Source organism: Leptinotarsa decemlineata, unplaced genomic scaffold (assembly GCF_025532065.1).
Source record: "Leptinotarsa decemlineata unplaced genomic scaffold, Ldec_3_MD MMD2_tig00000505_RagTag_RagTag, whole genome shotgun sequence".
In the NCBI taxonomy this organism is placed as follows: Eukaryota; Metazoa; Arthropoda; class Insecta; order Coleoptera; family Chrysomelidae; genus Leptinotarsa; species Leptinotarsa decemlineata.
Genome location: NW_027412549.1, coordinates 4,291,257 through 4,312,676, shown reverse-complemented (window position 1 = coordinate 4,312,676; position 21,420 = coordinate 4,291,257). Strand labels below are relative to the sequence as shown.

General features: G+C 36.2%; 1 protein-coding gene across 1 annotated transcript; it reads right to left on the bottom strand.

Annotated features, from left to right (window-relative positions):
- Positions 1-12,664: 12,664 nt before the first annotated feature.
- Positions 12,665-13,780, bottom strand: LOC141481876 (uncharacterized). Its single transcript, XM_074174215.1, has one exon. The coding sequence runs from the start codon at positions 13,778-13,780 to the stop codon at positions 12,665-12,667; it is 1,116 nt and encodes a 371-aa protein (XP_074030316.1).
- Positions 13,781-21,420: the final 7,640 nt, after the last annotated feature.

The following is a 21,420-nucleotide window of genomic DNA, read 5'->3' as shown; positions in this document are numbered from 1 at the left end:
TCTGCAACCATGGGTAATAAATCCTGAAATAGCAAATAATCTTTTATACTCTCGGTGCTGAAGCATTTTCTGAAATATAAGTTTTCATTCATTAAGCAGTCCAATTGATGAAACTACCGTATAGTGAAACAGGTTTCGAATGAAATTCATAGTGTGAAAAATGTATAATTATCATAATGGGTGGTGTTTTTGATTTTCGTTAAGTAACGGGTCAGTATATTCATCATTTCATTTTCAGGTTGGGGATTCAAGACTTCATATACAAACCTTATTCATTTCACAAAAAAAGCTAAAAATCTCAGACATAACAAATGTGACATTGAAATCAGTTTTACCCCCTATTATACATCCTATGTGAATAATTCAAAGCATTTTGCCGAATTACTAGAGGCAATCAAAGTCAAGGAGCAAGATCAATTATTCAATTCGTGGAATGCCTTTACACCAACGTCAAAGAAGCAATTCAAATCATACAAAAAAAGACAAGACGAGGACCGGAGACGAGGATCTGGAAGATAGTATGAACTAGAATACTGTGTACCGAACTGCTATTTCCAACAGAAGGACGAATTCTTTACGCAAGATTAGGGACTGCTGTTCATGTGAAGTGTATCTAGTTCTGAAGCACACCACAGCATAAAACCTTTCATTACCTCCATAATGAAAAAAGGAGTTTACAAAGATTTCCATTCTTAGACGTATTGGTGAAGAGGAGTGACACTAAAACATTAGAAATCGCTTCAGATCGTGAAACACCATCCATAAAAGTCTCACGAAAACCAGGCCACCAAACGCGTAGTGCGATTCCAAGAATTGTATTTACCTGATACACGTGAGTGCTGCAAATCCTATATCGATGAAAACACGAGACCATTGAAAGTCTGCATTGTCAAGTACAAGAGAAACACACAACGAGAAGAAACTTGCGAATCGGAAATGGCAGAGCATGTTTCTACCTATCAACATAAAATCAAGTGGTCCAAAGCTGAGATCATCCACAAGAAAGACCACTGGTTTTGAGAGGAAGTTCAAAGAAGCTGCATATATGTTGTTCAACAATGCATGTAGCTAAGCTAGCATAGAGATACGTAACATATGGAAACCTGTAGTCAGGTGGAGAAACGGTCAACTCTTGCTAAACCGGTGGAGCAGAAAGAAGATAGAGGGGATAGGTGGAATTGTTCGAATGGCCTATGAACAGTCATCTTTCAGAGAAACAGTCCAATCATCACCCGGAGACGATTGTGGATACTAACAATCGAAACGTCGTGAAGTAACTTGACTTCAAATCTTTTGATTTTTATTTTATTGTTCAATTCAAAATTGTTGCTTGTATTCCAGTTCATTGTAATTCCTTCTCAGAATTTTTTCGCTTAATATAATTGTTATAATTTATGAATATTATATTCCACTTCAAAAACAAACTACCCACCTAAGCAACTCATTTGCTTGTGTTGTGGCCTTGCAATTTATTTGAAGTGATTTAATTGTTTCATCAAGATTTAGTGGTAACAGATCAACTACATTGATATTGAGAAATACAAACAGAAATAAAGGGGAAAAAGAGATAAAATAAGAAATGAAAAGTGAAAAAAAAACTAGGTATTCATGATTATGCAGATAATAAGACTAAAAGTGAAAATACGACGGCAAGAGAGGATGAGATATTTGATGGGGATTTGACAAAGTGGAGAGGTGATATCAATGAGTGATGATTTGTTGTTTTTCTCAGAAATTATTTTTTGACAAATTTTTATTTTCATATGTAAATTTTCTCATAGTGGCAAGGAGTTTATAGTTTTCATGTCATATGGCAAAATATTGTACAGTTTTAGTTCATAAAAAATATACAACGTTGTGTGTGTGCTTTCCGATAAATTGGTTATATTAAGGACTTATTTACAGCGAATCTAGTTTGCTTACCTTTGGGAGTTGTATATATTTGTTTATTATGGAACATTCAGATCAATGACTGATAGATATATAATTCTCTTGTATCAAGTGTTTCAATATCCTTGTAGAGATGAATGGTGGAATGAAGTTTTTTTTCCAATAGGTATTATTTTTAGTGAGGAATTTTGTGTTGATTGAAGTTTACCCAATGCATTATCGTACAGACATGTTTGAAAAATCTATTTTTCCGTTAATCAGCTGTTGCCCCCATACGAAAGACAACTCTCAGAAGTTGGAAAACTTGTGAGAGCTAAGGACTAACGAGGTCTTACCTTTTAACTTGTGATTTCTAACACGGTTGCAGAATCATTCCAGCTTCAACCAGATAAATTACCCAACGCACGGCCTTCCGATCGTGAGTAGGGCGCACAACCACCGCGGCGAATTCCACTCCCCACACTGTTATGCAATATCTAATAACTGATTCGACCAGGGAGTTGTACAATATTAAAGGATTGTTTTTGTTCAAGATCTCTCTGATACTATAAAATGTATGGATCAGTTGCCTGGTCCTTTTTGTTACATGGATCACGTGATCATCCCACCGTAGAAGTTGACCCAGTACAATACCAAGATATTTCATATTGCGTGTTTCTGCTATAGTTTGGCAAGTGCACTTGTTTGTGTCAATACAATCATGTATCACTAGGAAGTTGTAGAAAGGCTGAGCAGCATGGGAAATTATACTTCCTTTGAGATTTTTTATCGAAATTATGCTATTGATGTATACTAACAAAAGTATAGGGCCCAATACTGTTCCTTGCGGAACTCCAATTTTGATATTAATCGGTTCACTTAGTCAGTCTTCAATTTTTACAATTTGCGATCTTTGCAACAAATAATTTCTCATCATATTGAGTACGTTACCTCTAACACCATACTTTTCTAATTTTTTTAGCAACAATTCATGTGATACGGTATCGAATGCCTTGGCCAGGTCAAGAAAAATGGCTAGGCATCACTCTGCTCCATCCAAGGCACTGACAGCCTTTTCAACAAAATCCAAGATTGCTTTCTCAGTATTAGAATTGCTTCTGAAGCCAAACTGCCCATCCGTGATAACATGATGTTTGTTAAAAAACCCGTTAGTCTACTTTTGACACTCTGTTCAAATAGCTTCGCAAAATTATTCATCACAGAGATTGATCGGTAATTATTCAAGACGTTAGATTCACCAGATTTATTTATTGGGGTAACTAGTGATTCTTTCCACTGCCATGGAATTTTCCCATTTCTGAAAGAACAGTTGATTAAATAAACTCAAGGAAGAACAATAATTTTATGAATGATTTTGATTATTTTACTAGTGATACCATCAGGGCCGGATGCACTGTTATTTTTTAAATTGGCTATGAGGCCAATAATCTCATTATATGTAACAGGTTGGGAAAAAAATTATGCTGAGATCGATGGATCATTAAGAATTGTTTCATATTTTTTTAGACATATTCTATTTCTACACTGGTGTTGTACTCATTAAAAACATTTGTTTTGGTTGTGTTATTTTCTATTATTTCAACTTTTGAGTTTTTAATAAGAATACTGTTTAGTGATAATTTTTTGTTATTTCTAGTTGTTACTTCATTGATGATATTTCGTGTTTTTTCCCATTTCCTTCAGCGTCAGTTAATTTATTTTTGTAATACCCATTTTTGGTTTTCCTAATTAACTGATTGAGCTAACTAACTATTCAGCTCCAGCTACCATCCAAACCATTTCTTTTGCCACCATTTGTCAGGAATTTGTCAGAAATTGCGTTAATTGTAGGGCAAATACAAGGTTTTCAATAGAACTTGAAGTTAAACTTCACGTTTGTGAAGAACTAAATGAAAAGTCCACTGACCTACTTTTAACAAATTTCATCCAGAGGTTGAATGCAAATCGAATATTAATTTCCGCTCCAATTCAATCCATTACAAATCTCGACGTAACCGAAATTGAGTCGTAAAGTAATCTCAACTTACAATTATTACGGTACGATATCAAACTAGACTATCTGGTGTACGAAATGCTCGCAATGTTATATACCAATAAAAATCAGCCGGGGTATGACAGTTGCATAATTAAAGCATTATTTTATTGAACATAAATATGCAAATCGGCCTATTCGACTTCGTTATTTCATCCGAAACTATGGAGAATGCTATTCGAATAGTTGTAGATGCCAGCTACAGCATTCCATTCTCGTAGTAACATAGCGATGAACATATTAGTCTTACGGGATGAAACATCGAAAGTCATAATTATTCCTGGCAGAAACTAAGTGTACACGCTTCGCAAAATATCAGTCTGTCACAAAAGTATCTTGGTAATGTTTATGCCGTTTTTACACCGGAAGGTGGAAAGTAATCAATAAACGCAAGCTGACTGAAAAATTAAACTGACTTCAGAAAATCACAAGACAGAACAATTCAACTATTAGGATACTTACAAATTCAATTAGATTTACTAAATGTGAATTACGGTAAGTTGAACACCTGTATTATTTTTTAATGAAAGGCATCTTACCTTTTTAATCTAGTTTTTATGGACTAATCCTAATAATAATTACTAATGAAATCATCAAACAGGAAAACAAATGATTTGAACACCCACATGGAATATCGCCAGAAGAACATATTTCAATTTTGCAAACGAGCTGGTGGATCAACAGGAATGACTAACTTGATATAATAGTCAATTTAAGCTTTTTGATATTGAAGATGTCGTTGCGGTTCAAGGTTTTTTTTTGATGGCAACAACTTTCAAATATAGTGTATTTGATAAATCTTTGAATTTGATGAATCTTTGAAATTAAAATAGTTCTGATTACCTGAGCTTCTGTCATGAGGCAAGCCGAATTCAGGATTGGAAGAAAAATTTTCCGAGAATTTGAACCAATTGTTGGCAACAACGGTTTTCAAATTGACACCAAAGAGTTTTAACATGAAGTCATCGATACTTTGTAGGTATCTTTTTTTTTAATGCACCGTCACAAAATATATGATGTGTGAATTCAAAAATCAATTATGAAGAGTTGGTTTTCCACTAAATTCTTGACTGAATCAGTGAAATCGATTTCCAACTTCAGAATCAACTATAAACTATTTCTTCCTCCGAAGAAGACATGAAATGAATGTTTTTGGCTTTCATCACTTCATCTTTATACAAACTATCATGGGGAAGTTCCAATAGAAGGAAGAAAGCAATTGAGTTGAAAATAAACTCTTCTGAATATGAGTAGATCATGGAAAGACGTTGCTTCCATGCAAAATTTATAAAAAATCCCTTCTAAACAACTACTTCAGCTAACTAACCTTTCCTGAGAAATACCCCTTCAAATTAAAACTGAATGAAAATTCACAATTGATTGATGAAGTCAGAGAAAACGAATTCAAATATGATGAGAAACTAAGAAGGAATATTGTCACATTGTCATTAGCATTGGTAAGGGATCAAAAGTATAGATCCTAGATATAGTTATGTGTGGTGTACCATGTGTACCATAGTGTGGCGTACCACTAGACATGAACGATAATTTATGGACTTGGTGTAACAGTATTAATAATGTTTGAAAATAATTTTCACTCCTAACAAGATAGTAAACATTCAGAAGACAAGGAGGTTACGAGCAATAGTACTACGTGTTCTATTCATCAGGAGTGGGACTGTGGGTTCACACAGAGGAATACGACACATGGTGTTGTATAATTCTTACATTTCTTGGGGTGAACAAAACCAAGTCCTCTTGGTGTCTTTTACCTCTGATGAAAACGGACGTGGTTTCATTTTACACTGCCTCACCTTCGTTATTTATAGAACTACGACAAGTGCCCTACACCATTGTATAGATCAAAAAATCTACATCAATGACAATCTAAATATCAACAAGGCGTCTAGTCCTGATGAAGTGCCTGTCATCGTACTTAAAAAGTGTGCAAATGAATTCGCACCAGTATTTTGGAAGACTTTTCAACCTGTCATACAAGAAAGGGGTTTTTTCTTCTGGTTGGAAGATTGCTCGCGTTCAGCCTATTTCCAAAAAGGGCAAGGAAAATTTTTCCAAATAACTATAGACCAGTCGCTTTGCTATCAGTGATATCAAAAATCATGAAGAAAGCCGTAAACCGTCATATCCTTATATTTTGAAAGGCTTCAATGACCATCAATATGGCTTTCGGAAACGAAGTTCAACAGGCGACCTTCTATCGCATGTCACCCATATTGGGAATAACGCAATCTCACCTTCCTCTTGAATTCATCAAAATCCGTTGCGTAGCTTTAAAGATTTAAGCAGAGACAGACAGCAAAAAGCGACTTTATTTCATACGTTGTAGTGATACTTCAACTCATTAACAATTCTTTTCAAGAAGATGAATTTCCAATTTCTTTGATATCCTATTCCCAAAAAGGACAAGGAAACTCTTCCAAATAAGTATAGACCTGTCGCTTTGCTATCAGTGATGTCAAAAATCATGAGGAAAGCCGTAAACCACCATATCCCCGAATATTTGGAATGCTTCAACATCTTGAGCGATCATCAATATGGCTTTCGGAAACAAAGTTCAGCAGGTGACCTTCTATCGCATGTCACCCATATTTGGAATAACGTAATCGAGAAACATGGAGAGTCAAGAGCTGTAGCGCTTATTATTTTCAAGGTTTTTGACCATATGTGGTATGAGGTTGAGCTATGGGTTGTCTGATCATTTTTTAGTATGGCTCTTCACCTTCCTGAAAGAATGTTCCCTGCAAGTGGTCATCGAGGAATATCTCTCGGATACTTTTATCAATGCTGGTGTTCGCCAGGGATCTATATTGTCTCCAACCCTCTTTGCATATCAACGACATTTTGGAAAAAAACAAAAATGTAATATATTGCTTCGCTGATGACAGCACATTTGTTTCGACATTCCATTTGGATTGTAGGACATCGGCGGCGAATACACATCTTAACCGGCGGCGGATACACATCTTAACCGGCAGCAGGTTGCATATCTTATCGAGGATCTGAAAGTAATTTTGAATTGGGGTGGAATTAACCAGGTTCAATTCAATGTCACAAAAACCTTGGCATCGGTTTTCTACAAAAAGATGAATGTCTCTGAACCGTCAGGTCATACAATTCCACTTTCTGCTTCTATAAGTTTGTTGGAGGTCTAAATGGACACCAATATGTCTTGGCACAATCATGTCGCTGGAATTGCAAAAGTCGCTTCACAAAAGCTTGAAACATTGTTCCGAACCAAAAAACTGTACACAACTCAGCAACTTTTGATGCTTCATAAAGTCAAATGTCAGTTGATTTCCAAAACTTTTCCTATATGTTATTAAAAAAATAATGAAACTTATGAAAACACGGACCATTAGTCGAATCAATATTCGTTTCTTCTATTTACTACTTATTCAGTTGTTTCATGGAAAACTCAGTCTGAAATGTAAATTATGAGAATAGCAACCTTTCAACTGAATGTCGCTAACAGAAGAGGTGACCAGTCAACAGAATCGATAAAAAAACTTTTTACCTGGTACGGGTATCTCATGTATTTCGTTTTGCGGTTTGCCATATTCAGCATTTGTCTTCCTTGCGTGTACCTTTTTTTTGTCCGTTGACGATATCAGCATTTTTGCAAAAAACATTGTTTGTGTGCTTTCCTCCGTCAATTTAATATAGAAAATCTGTTAACGAACATTATAAATCATAGTGCCGTGGGTGTGCACGGCTAGCTGGAACGAATTTACATAGGCAAGGCGGTTCATCGTATGCAAATGATCAGACTGAGTTTGGTAGCCTTTGAGTTATTGCTCCGCTGTTTTTTGACAAACTGTTTGGACCGACCGGCCCAGCAGATAAAATTCTGTTCGAATTCATGTTGGCCCAGTATAGTCTGTTTCTGAATGAAATATACATATTAGCCTCCTTTCTATTTACATTCCTCACATTTTCAGCAATCTCCTGAATTTCTTTTCAATAGTTGGAAGTTATACACATAGATAGGACTTCATTTGAAGCATTCCTTTCGTGGAATATCTCTGGTTATACAAGGACATAAGCTGTCACGATTGGAGTCACGATTAGGGAGAAAAAAGTCTGGGTGGAAAGAAACACGAAGTACTATATGTCTCATCTGTTACTGCGGGAGACAGTGATATATACGTTGACTGCAAGGACAAAGGTAGTATCTTTTAATATGAGCAATGCCTGACTGACAGATGATAAAAGTGATAAAGAACTTCAACAAAACTCTGTAGGAACAGGACATAAGCCAAATTACTCTAATATCAAAGTTTTACATACAGAAAAAAATAGTTTTACAACTAGAGTTGTTGTGGAACTCCAGACATCACCAGAAGATGGCAAAAGGAACCACCATTTTGTGGATTCAGAAACTTGCATTTCTAACAACTTAATAATTCGACACAGCCCCTTGCGACTTCACAACTCGAAAGAATGATTCTCCACCTCCCCCTACGACTATGAAGAATATACCTGATAGACCAGAGCTTCGGCAAGGATACACCGAGATGTGTCCTGTGGGATTCAATGAAATCATTTGATATCAAAACAATCATACTGAAAACTTCTGATTCAAATTTTTTGTTCAATACATTGTATATCCACATAGTTATGGAAAATAATTATATCACCATTGATATTTGATGATATACTTCAGATCTTCCTTCTTTTGATGCTTTTCAAAATTACAAAACTTTTTCTCGGCAGAATGAACTTCTCAAATGTATTACATCGAAAATAAGCATCTGCGCCCAAAAACTAATAAGAGGAGTGGATTTTTGATGGGGACACGACAAGCCTTCTTTAAAATAACAATAAGAATGTCATCAGGGAACTCTGAGCTATCAAATTACTCTTTTATATTTGGCGTTTTATTTTTATTTAACGTTGTGTCTAATGTAGAAGTTAGGAATTGGTTGAAATTACCACAAAGTTATTTCGTGCATTTTATGAATGCCTAACTGATGATTTCTGATAATGTATAGCTGAAAGTGTATTTTTTTTATGAACGAGATTTTTTTTTCAAATAATCATTTCAGTGGGGGTCTTCATCTGCTTAACCTTATTTTTACATAGTGTGTATTAGATTTACAGTGTTACATAAATTTGGCAAGAACTTGAAACCTCTTGTCGCATCAATGTTGAAATCAGAACTGCAATCCGTGAGTTTTATGAAATGAGGCTCAGATTTGTAACAAATGGATCAGTAACGTAAACGCGAAAATGTTACGTTACGGTTAGTTGACGTAGGCGTAGTGTTATTACATGTTATTCGTAACCACTTCAATACATGTAACCGTTACAAAACGAACCGCCCTTTATGTTACGTTACGCACGGTAAGAAGTTAGGACGAGTATATAGTTATCATGTATCTTAACCTATTGCTTGCGAAATTGTTCCGTAACGGAATGATAGACAGAAGCAATGTTGCCGGAAGGGAACTACTGAATTATTCTCATTTAAAGTTGATTATTTATAATTTGAATGTTACGGCACGTCGAAACGCTCTGTGTCTATATATCATGAGCGCGGACATCGTTAACCGCCATAAATAGTTCAACTTTTCAATTTTAATTGTTATTGAGAAAATCAGTTTTTGAGGCTTCCCAATGTACATTACTGGAGTTTTATCCCAACACCAAATAGTTATTTTTAACACCTAGACACGTAATTCAATCACCAAGTGATCATCTTCAAGAGGAAGTTTAATATTCATTATTATACCAAAAGGTTCCAAACAGTGCAAGTATTTATGAATGTGTTGAATAACGGGTTTTCTTACGGTTTTTCTATATCACTGACTGTAAAGCAAGAAGCTCAAGTGAAAAAATGTTAACGTAAAGGTATCCTTTAGGACTTTTTGTTCACTTCAACAAATGTTAGGTAACCCTAGAGATATGAAAAGACCAGGATATACGAAATAAGCTATGAGAGACAAAATATATCGGTCAGACCGAGCGATCCACTGAAACTCGTTTCAGAGAACACGCAGCAAGTATTCGATTCAGGCGACTAGAAAGATTCAGTGTCGCTCAACACGCCAAGGAGAACGGCCATGGAATAAATGTATGAGATTGTCGAACAGCGACAAAGGTCCCATACCATACAACCCGTTATATTTCTTGATATGCATCACTCTGTTGAAATTTGCAGGAACTCTTTTTTATCAATATATTTTTATATCAATATTAATAGTGAATGTACTCAATATGTGAATTTTTTACGCAGTATTATCATACTTGTACATGCACGTCTGCTTTCAGAATTGAATTTTATTATTGTACGAAATTAATATTATTATTATTATTATTTAACTGTGGCCGTTATGAGAGACGAATATTTTAATGATAATTTTTTTATACAAAAATCAACCAAGTTGGCGTCTTCAGGAGATGATGAAAACAGATTCCCGGCTACATTAGGCACACGGACACACTTGATCGCCATGTTTCGAGATTGGAAAAAAAAGATGAACAGTGCAACAGTACGAGACATTCTCGTATGTGTATTTAAATTTACTTCAGTCTCTACCCTTGTGATGTGTGACATGCCACGAAAATTATGTTTCAATTTTTAAATGTTTGACACACCGAGCTCAAAAGGTTCGCCATAACTGGAGTATGAAGTCAATTGTTCAGCAACCAAATTTGTTTTTCGTATTATTGGTATCGTTAATAAACCATCTGCTTGAATTAGTGGTAGAATTGTGGACGGGGTGGAATTTAAATCAACGACTACAGCCACTACAGAAGATTTAAAACTGTTGGGATTGGCATGAAGTTCATTCCAAATTTCGTGTTTGTGTGATTCTCTATTTGCATTTATTCTCATTACGTATTTATTGTGAGCGTTGGCAAATATGATAATATTTACGCCACACTGTCGGTGGGCGATATTTCCTGAAGCAATATAGACCCATCGTTTGTTCATCGATGTTTAATCGAAACACTTCTTTTACTTCAGAAACACATGTTGAGGCTTTTTCAAGTTTGAAACGAACGTCAGGAAAAAGTTCGAAAATGGTCTTGAAGATCCTTTTTTCAGCAGAACAGTACTGCCATACTTAGCGACGTTTGGGTTGTTCTTAAATACTTGCTGGTAATTATTTCAAAACTACATTAACCAGGTCAAATTTTTGGGTATGTCATTCGATCCAAAGCTGAACTGGAAACAACATATCCATCACCTCAAAATGTCATGCCAGAATGGTTTGAACTTGATGAGAACCATCGCTTCAAAAATTTGGGGTGCAGACACAAATATGTTGATGACAATGTACAGATCCCTAATCAGATCAAAGTTAGACTATGCATCAATAGTAAATAATTCGGCGAAAAAATCGGTTCCGAAACAACTGGATACTATTCACAATAACGCTATCAGAATTGCCCTTGGGACATTCTGCACAACTCCAACCGAAAGCTCACAATGTGAATCAGGCCAACCATCTTTAGCAACTTGAAGGCAGTTTTTAACCCTCACCTACGCTGCTTCCATTACAGCCAACCCTGAATACCCAGTATACCGTAATGTGATTGCCCATAGATTCCCGTCAACATATGCTAAGAAGGAAAGAGTTGACCTTCCTTTATACGAGAGACAAAATCAGTATCTACCTAATTTGAACCTCCAACAACCAAAAACCTTCTCTGACCCGAATATCCCTATCCCCACTTCGTGGACTACTACAAAAATCTTCATTGATACAAAACTCAACCAGTTTAAAAAGAGAGACATCAACTACGGAGTCATCAAATGTAATTCATATGAAACGATTCATACGAAATACAAGGAGTTTCACACAATCTACACGGACGAATCCAAATCTGAAGACGGTGTAGGAGCCGCTTTTACCAGTCTTCAATCTCGTTCATCATTCAAACTCCCCCTAGAAAGCTCAGTGTTCACTAGGGAACTCTACGCCATATGGAAAGCACTGCAGTACATAGAGAAGAACAACTCCATGAAATTTTTGATTGTGTCAGATTCTTTAAGTGCCCTGGAAGCAATCAACCAATTATACTCCAACCATCCCACTATCCGTCATATAAAAGAACTGATATACTCTACGGAAAAGAGGTAGTCATGAAATTCATATGGTTCCCTTCTCACGTAGGTATAAAAGGAAATGAAAAGGCTGACACATTAGCAAAAGAAGCCACTATCAGGCCTTTACAGAAAAATATGTTTTCCATACAGATATGAAACCGTTCTATAAAAAAATCCCCACTGAATTATGGCAAGATCAATGAAATGGGTCTTGCAGTAAACTTTATAAAGTAAAAACAAGTGTATTTCAATGGATACATCTCCCGACAAGTAGGAAAACCCAGGTCGTAATATCTCGTTTGCGAATAGGCTACACTCGCGTCACCCATGGATACCTCATTACCGGCGACACCAGTCCTATGTGTTACTCTCCCGTAACTGTAGACCATATCTCAACAAAGTGTGTGCTTTATTCCAACGAAAGACTAACTCATGGCATCCACCTTCAATCAAGAAAGCATTAGGACCTAAGTGTAATTTTGAAAATATTGTAAAGTTTTTAGTAAATGTCAACTTGTTCAACTGTATATAATACCACTTCTACTATTAATGGAGAGGATCGTCTCCAACTAATCAAGGCCCATTTGACTTGAAAATTGTCCATGCCGGCCGCCTTTAAAGGCTCAAGTCTTTCAAAATAAAAATCAAATAACACTAAACATAGTTCATGAATCTATAGGTAGCTTGGCTATTCGGGTAATAGCTCGCTTAGATGTTCCACTAGCCATTTTTACTGTTACCACCCTAATTAAATTATCGTTACCTGGGTGTACCTCTATTATCCTTCCTAGAGGCCACTTACTGTTTATGGAATTGTCTATCACTAGCACTTGATCGCTCACCATGATGTTAGCTGAGTTTGTCTTCCATTTTGTCCGTTGCTGGAGAGTTGAGAGAAATTCCTTCTGCCATCGTTTCCATATATCCTGTTTCATTTTTTGAAGATGCTGCCAACGAGAAAGGGTGTTCGTCTTGGTGTTGAAAAAATCTGCTTCTTCAATTCCTGTAAATGAGTCTCCAAACAGGAAATGGTTTGGGGTGAGAGGATTTAAGTCTGATGGATCATTGGAGATTGGGGTTATTGGTCTGGAGTTAATACACAACTCAATTTGTGACAAAATTGTAGCATACTCTTCAAATCTCAACAGAGTGCCACCTATTACCTTTTTGATGTGGTTTTTCACGGATTTGATGGAAGATTCCCATAATCCACCAAAATGAGGGTTCCTGGGGGGAATGAAATGCCAAGTTCTTTGTTGGTTGGATAATGCATTAGCAATGACTTCAATGTTTGCTTGATTTAGGAGAAATTGATATAACTCCCTCAATTCATTGTTGGCTCCTTGGAAATTTGTGGCATTATCACTATACAAATGCCTACAAGCTCCTCTTCTAACAATAAAATGACGAAAAGCTGCCAAAAAAGCTTCTGTACTTAGATTTGAGACGAGCTCGATATGGATTGCTTTCGTCACAATGCAAATGAAAACTGCTATGTAACATTTGGATTTCTGTACCTTTCCTCGTCTATGGCTCTCTTTGATATTCATTGGACCACCGTAATGTACTTCTGTAGTGCTGAATAGTGTGGTTTTTTGAAGTCTGCGCTCAGGTAAATTTTCCATTTGTTGCCAATGAGTTTTTGGGGATGTGCGGAAACATCTGACACATGATCTAATAACCTTCTTCACGGCGTTTTTTTCCTGAGATAATCCAATATCTGAGACGCAAGTTGCAAAGAGTAGTTGGTATTCCCGCATGGAGTTGTTTTTCATGTTCATGTTTGATGAGAGGTGTTGTGAGAGGGTGCCTGGGACATAAAAGATACGAGTGTTTTTGTAAACGAGATACGTTTGCATTTTGAATTCTTCCACCTACTCGCAGGAGATGCTTTTCATCAATGAACAGATTCATGGCTAGAATCTTGCTTCTTTTTTGAAGTTGTTTGCCGTTTAACAAATGTGCGATTTTATGAGAGAAATCTGCTTGTTGTGCTATTTTGATTAACTTTATAGTTGCTAGTTCTAGCTCTTCTACGGAAAGTTTTTCTAAGACTTTGTTTTCTTTATTCTTCATATTCGAAATGAATCTTAAACACCATGCTGAAATACGCTGCAATCGAGTCGATGACGAGAATTTTTGGAATATGAATGACTCCATCGTGACTGAATGAGCAAAAGACTTTTCTTGCTTTCTTTCTAGGTCTGTAATATTGAAAAAATCATCTGAATGATATTCTAGAGGCTTTAGCTAATAACCTCCGTCCTTGCTCAACCAAGAAGTTCCATTCCACCACAATGAATTGTGAATTATTTCACTAGCATATTTCCCTCTGGATATTAAGTCATCTGGATTATTTGTTCCTGCTTCGTGCCACCACATCTTTATTGACGCCAAATTCTGAATTTCACTCATTAGATTGCTCAGAAATGTTTGCCATTCACTTGGAGCCATAGCGATCCAGGCTGATGTAATTGTTGTGTCAGTCCAGAGGTGAATTGCGTGTGATTGCATTTTCATTGCATTTTTTACTTTATGTAGAAGTTGTGAGAGAAGTACCGCACTAGAAAGCTCCAGTCTTGGAAGAGTGATAAGCTTCAAAGGCGCTACTCTCGATTTTGAGGAGAGTAGGTGAACAGAATGATTTCCTTCGGCAACTGTTGTTCGACAATAAATGCAGGCACCTTATGCCACTTGTGATGCGTCGCAAAATCCATGTAGCTCAATTCTGATAAATGATTGTAAATTCGATAATTTTCTCGGAATGTGTGATTTATTGATGATGTGGAGCTCTTCAAGATGAAATCTGTATTTCTATAGTGACTGGCTCATCCCAAGTGCCCTGATTTTTCCAAATTGCTTGCATGAATATTTTGGCCTTTGTAATAATCGGTCCAACTAGACCCAATGAATCATAAAGCTTAGCTATTGTAGATAAAAAAGATCTTTCTGTGATGTTGCTGGAAACTTCTGCATTTGATACAACGAACTGGAAGATGTCCTGTTGGGAGTTCCAATACAAACCCAATGATTTTATCATAGCATCTGGATTAACTGTCATCATGAATTCATTTGATATTTCATTTGTAACTATTTCTAATACCTTGTTATTGTTGCTTCACCATTTTCTTAGCTGAAATTGTGCATTATTGAGCATATCGATCACTTGCTTGGTTTTCTCAATTGCCTCTGATTCAGTTGCAGATCCGGTGATCATATCATCCACAAAAAAATCTGATTTGATTATGTCAGCAGCTACTGGATGATAGTTTTCATTTTCGCAAGCAATTTGATGAAGGCTCCTACATGCTAAGAAAGGTGCTGTTGTTGTACCATATGTAATGGTGAGTAGTTTGTATAACCCAATTTCATTTTTGATATCCTCACGCCATAATATCAGTTGGTAATTGTCATCATTTTCATCCACTAACACCTGGCGGTACATTTTTGCCAAATCTGCAGTAAGTACAATATTGTGAAGACGAAATCTGAATAGTATTTGATGAAGTTCTTCTTGTATTATGGGTCCTTTTTTTAGGGCTTGATTCAATGACACTCCTGTTGACGTTTCTGCAGAACCATCAGAAACGACTCTGACTTTAGTGGTAAGACTATCTTGTTTTACAACAGCGTAAAGTGATAAAAAATAGTTACCATTTGGGATGTTCTCAATCCGTTTCATTTGAGTATAGAGCTTTCATGAAAGCTATATACTCCTGATACAGTTTCTCATTATTGATTAATTTAGTTTTTTGTGAAAGAAACCTTCTTTTTGCAGTTGATTCCCCCAATTAATTTTTTTGAATGTTGAACGGCAATTTCACTATGAATCGAGCTTGTGGATTTCTCTTTACATGCTCTTTGAAATGGTCCTTCATAAAGCCGGATAAGAATCAGTGTCTACCGAAAATCAGTGATCATTTTGATTAATCATAACCTGCAAGTTCGTATCGTACCGAAATCAAGTTAAGGGCGAAATCGTCACAGTGCAGCGGTAGATGAACCCGGTCAATAGAGATATCGAACGATTGTCAAGTGTAGTGAAGAGCTTGTTTGGGAGCAATCATCTAATCATAGTTGCAGAATAGCAGAGGAATTGTAGACAACAGCCAGGTGAGTCTCTGTCCTAACATTGTTCCAAATCAAACATCCTTTTCATTTTTTCAATACACATTCAGTAATAACTCAATATGCCAGAAACAAACGAACGACTATTCTTCACAAACCTATGTGGGATGATACTCTCGAATCGACCCACTCAGTGACGACTGATTAGGGAGTTGTTGTACCTCCTGGAGAATTTTGACCCCGATGGCTGCGTCATGCAGTTTTTTATTCTATTATCTTTCCACCAACGGAACTGAAAATAGACGAAAACATTAGCATGAAACCAACTTCATGTTGCTTTAGTTGCTGCAGTTGTATCTTACCTGGAGGTAACGGGTGAGACCATGATCTACCTCGTTCATTTTGGTCAATTTTATGTGAGGTCTTATGATGCACTGTTTGGAACCTTTGGTGTAGTAATGAATATTACTGGAGTTTTTTTCCCAACACCAAATCGTTATTTTTAACACCTCGATCTAACACCTAACACCTTAATCTTTCTCTTTGAAGATGATCACTTGGTGTCGAGGTGTTAAAAATAACGATTTGGTGTTGGGGAAAAAACTCCAGTAATATTTATGTGTAGTTTGAAAATTTAGATAGTCTGCAAAATATATGCAGATAGCAGTGTTCAACTGAGTGATCCAAGTCAGATGAATGGAGATATACTCAGGTAGCATACTGAAACCAGAGGTGCACCAACAATTTTATATTTCTTCGACTCCATTTCCTTACCTTTAACGAAATTATTCAAAAAATGGATAATAGGATATTTCAGTACCTATACCATTGATTTTCTAGTCCGTTACTGAGTCAAAGAGGATTGGATGTAAGTGCATCCAATTTCTTGTTATTTGATGCTATTCGGATTCTTGTCAGTTTGCACTTTCATTTTCAACAACAAATATATGCATTTCATTTCAGGTTCAAAGTTGAACTTTAATATCGATTTTCGATGATCTGCTGCTGGCCAGTTCACTGCAGAGAAATATTATCGTTCTCGCATTGATCATAACTCATCAGTTTATACTTTGAAGAAGAATGCCGCAGGCCGATTCATTTCCGTTATACAGCAAGTCTACAGAAATTCAACAAATTACACTTCCTCGTAACTCCTTGAAATAAGAATAGCGAACACCGAAGAAGCATAATTCGGTAATTCAGCCGATAAAGCAGGTGTTATATATTGCGCATAATGCAGCCATAAATTTTAACTAACAGCAGAAATGAGAGTGCTTTATCATGGAAATATCTGAGAATTGAAATCATACATTACTTTTTTATCATCTCGGTCGACAAATGGATCCACTCTATCTTATATTTTCACTGAATTATTTCTACTTTCACGCCTCTCGAACGATAATGGCATTGAACGCCTTTTGTTATGGAAATTGATTAGCGAAGATAAATTTTTATGTGACTGTTATTGCTTGCAATCTGTGAAATAAAAGAATAACAAAAGAATTGATGTTGATGTTTAATTCAAAATAAGGAACAATACTGAAACTAGGCTAAGTTATTCAGCTACAATCATTGATAACAATCTTCACCCATTTAGGATGCAAGAAAGAGTTTCATTGCTACAAAATGAAGAGTACAATCTATATGCAGGGAATTACTTTGTAACTTTTATAAAAATCCCTACAATACTCAAGGAATGTTTGCTGCCATCAGTGTTTCACGTGTCTAAACATATATCAGGAAACAGTTCTTTTTTTGATGTTCTTGTATCTGACCATGATTTTTCATAAAAAAAATCAAGCTTACAGATTGAAATGCTCTGGAGGAGATCTTTTATCGTTTTCAAATGACATCAAATGACATCAATGAAGATGGCTGTCAGTCGAACACCTTCCGTATTTTTTGAAGAGAGACAAGTTAGCAACCTTCTTAGGACCTTCCAGACAATCAAACATGGCTGTTTTCTGAAAAGAATCCGTCGCTCTAAGGGTATGCATGAAGGCGAAATTCTATGTATGTGAGCAATATTCCAAATAAGATTTGATTTTGGCTCTATAAGGCATAAAAGTTGCTGAGGTTTATAAAATACTGGTCCAAGTTTCCGAAGTGTTATCTTTGTCATTGTTACGATTTTCATTCGGGTTTGAAGGCCGTCGTGGTTTGGAACTATATCCTAATGTTTCGCCAGCATGAGTTGTTGGCTTCTTCAGAGGTTCATTCATCCCAATGGTTCACCGACGACTAGTGATTTCTAGTTCGTAAGTTGTATTTATGTTCACTCAGGTAGCTCGCCTTTTCTGTTGATGCGTTGCTATTAGCCGAAGTGTTATTACCTGTTGATGATGTTACATTGCATTGCACTGTTTCCACCTTAGCATCTTTAAGTATGGGATTCCATATCCTGTTAAGTTGTAGTTTTCCGTATGTTCATGGATTTCTATGACTTCTCGTACAAGCCGACTGTGGTATCCATGATCGGGTGCAAGTAGTTTCACATCTTCAAACAGTATCGTATGATCTCCTTCACTAAACGCGTGTTCTGCTACTGCCGATTTTTCTATTTGACCTAATCTACAGTTTGTCCGATGTTAATTCAGCCTTGTACCCATGGATCTCTTGGTGGTACCGATATAAACTTTACTTCAGGTGCATGATATACGATATACCCCCGCAGCTGATAGTGGATCTCTTTTGTCTTTCGTAGATCCTCAGGCTTTGTTGTAATTTCCTGATGTTTGTTCCGATTCTGTCTGTATCCCTAGGGATTTACGGTAGAAATGCACGTGTTCCCGTTTGAGTTTCCTCCCTATTTTGACTTGTAGAAGTATTTAGTTTCATGGCCTTGTTGATCTCGATTACACTGTATCCACTCGTTCACGTCAAGTTCACCATGGAGATTGAACAGGAACAACGAATAGCTTTTCCAGATGTACTCGTCGAAAGGCGTGGCACAAGACTGACACATAAAGTTTACCGAAAACCGACACATACGCACAGATATCTGCATGCACTTTTGAACCACTATCCGAGTCAAAAGCGGGGAATTATCAACACCTTAACAGAACGTGCCCATAGAATAATTGAACCGGAACACCTACAAGAAGAATTGGAGCATCTTCAAGTGGCATTAAGATCGAATGAATATAGTGTAACCAAAATCGACAAGGCCATGAACAATGAAAATCTCGACTGCGAAAGTCTTAAGCAATGTTATCTTTGTTATTCTTATAAGACATTGAACTCAAAATATTCCCCAGATATTGTTCTAATGTTTGCCAGTAGATCGTTGATGTACATCAAAAAGCATTGGAGACAATATGGGTCTTTGGTGAACACCAGCATTTATGATGAAGGATAAAACTGGAAAGCATACAATTGGAGAGCAAATACCAGAACAAATCTTTTTCTGGTATAGGTTGTTGATGTACGTTGTTGATGTACGTTGAGACAATATGGATCTTTGGTAAACACTAGCATTCATGATGAAGAAGAAAACTGTAAATAGTAAAACTGAAGAGCAAATGCCAGAACAAAACTTGTTCTGGCATTCACCTATAGGTCGTTGATGTACATTAAGGAAGCATTAGATAATATGGATCCTTGGTAAACATCAGTTTTGATGGTGAAAGATAAAACTGAAGAGTATTGGACAAATGCGATAGCATTGTTTCATTAGGAAACCCCTCTTGATGGTAAAGTATCATGAAATGTTGAAGTTTTTCAAATATTGATAAAATTTGTTGTGTTGTCTCTACACTTTTCGTGATCATAAATAGTAGGACAACCAACACCTCGAGAAAATATCACAAATACTTACTTTTTCCTGGAAATCAAATAACAACAGAACGTAAATTTGCTCTCGTGGTTGTAACGAATGCATTTTTCACTTCTGTTGACAATGGAAAGTCAAATTTTCACTAACGGGTCCAGTCACTGGACACAAATACTTACTTTTTCCTGAAAATCAACTAACAACAGAACGTAAATTTGCTCTCGTTGTTGTAACGAATGCATTTTTCACTTCTGTTGACAATGGAAAGTCAAATTTTTACTAACGGGTCCAGTCACTGATTGCAGAGAGATCTAGAGCCTTCGAGACTTAATGAACCTTCTATGGTTTTTGAACAATGAACTTTTAGTATTACTGTCGGTAGCTAGATTTTTGAAGGCAACAGTTTTCAACAGCAGAATAACCCCAGTGACTTCAGAATCTGGAAAAAATATGATTGGGGTGGAAAGTAGTCTTGAAGATGTTTCCATTCAGCAAATTTGTGGTAGCTTGAAGTTATTTTTTGGATCTAACGTGAGTAATGTGTATGATACTGAAATCTCTTAGTGTTTTCAATCCTGAATTGATAGAAATACTACAGAGGCTGAATGGAACACGAAGCTATTTGTCATGTCTTCCAAGAGAAAAAGTAGTATTTATTTAGCCATTGAGGCTACTGAATCGATAGACAATGTCGACGAAAATCAGAGACGAATATTATGAAAATATTAGCTAGTATAAATACAGATAAACCCTGAAAGATATATGTCATCGGTTAGACAGTAGGTGCATTTTACAAGGTATTATTTGATCAAAAATTGGTGTCTGAATACTGCCCTGAGTGTTGTGATTTCATTACTGATGTCCATTATTCACAGAAATTCACAAAAAAGTGCATTGACAATAAATCATTCACTGCGAAATATCTGACTGGATTCTTCTACTTCATTCATTTTTCACAGCTCGAGATCAACGGTCCTGAAATAGCCCAAACACTCGTATCGGCCAAAAAACGCATTAGTCAAAGTTGTTTATACATTTGCGTCGATGTTTCAACTCAAAAACATTATTAATGATCACATGGATATACCGAGAAGTTCGCTTAATAACCCAGTCGGAGTACAGAATTCTATGAAATATTGACTCTTTTAGCTATCAATAATGATGGCTAAACATAAGTCGATAGGAATTACATTTGAGAAACTTCAATAGTTGATCAGTGGCGTTCATTTTCAAAGGCAGTTGTATTCAATTTATTTACTGAGGTTTTTCCGTTTAAAACATATTTTGGTAATGATACTACTGGTTTGCTTTTTTTGCTGACTCAATTGTTTTTTTTAATCAACACGCTTTTATTAGCTTCACCTGTATGTTTGTATATATGTATGTGATATATTCCATATGTATGTTTGTTTGTTTGTTTTTAACTCTGAAGCTCGGGATCTGTAGTGGACAGAATTATCGACATTATTGCTTGATCTATTTGCGGGCAGATGGCGCTGTACGTAGCTTCGTTTATATAATTTGAATTCATTTTACATGTATTTCTTCATTTGAATAAAGTATTTTTTCATCAACACGCGC

Coding starts and splice junctions, on each gene's coding strand:
- LOC141481876 (XM_074174215.1), bottom strand. CDS start 13,780: ATGAACATGAAAAACAACTCCATGCGGGAATACCAACTACTCTTTGCA.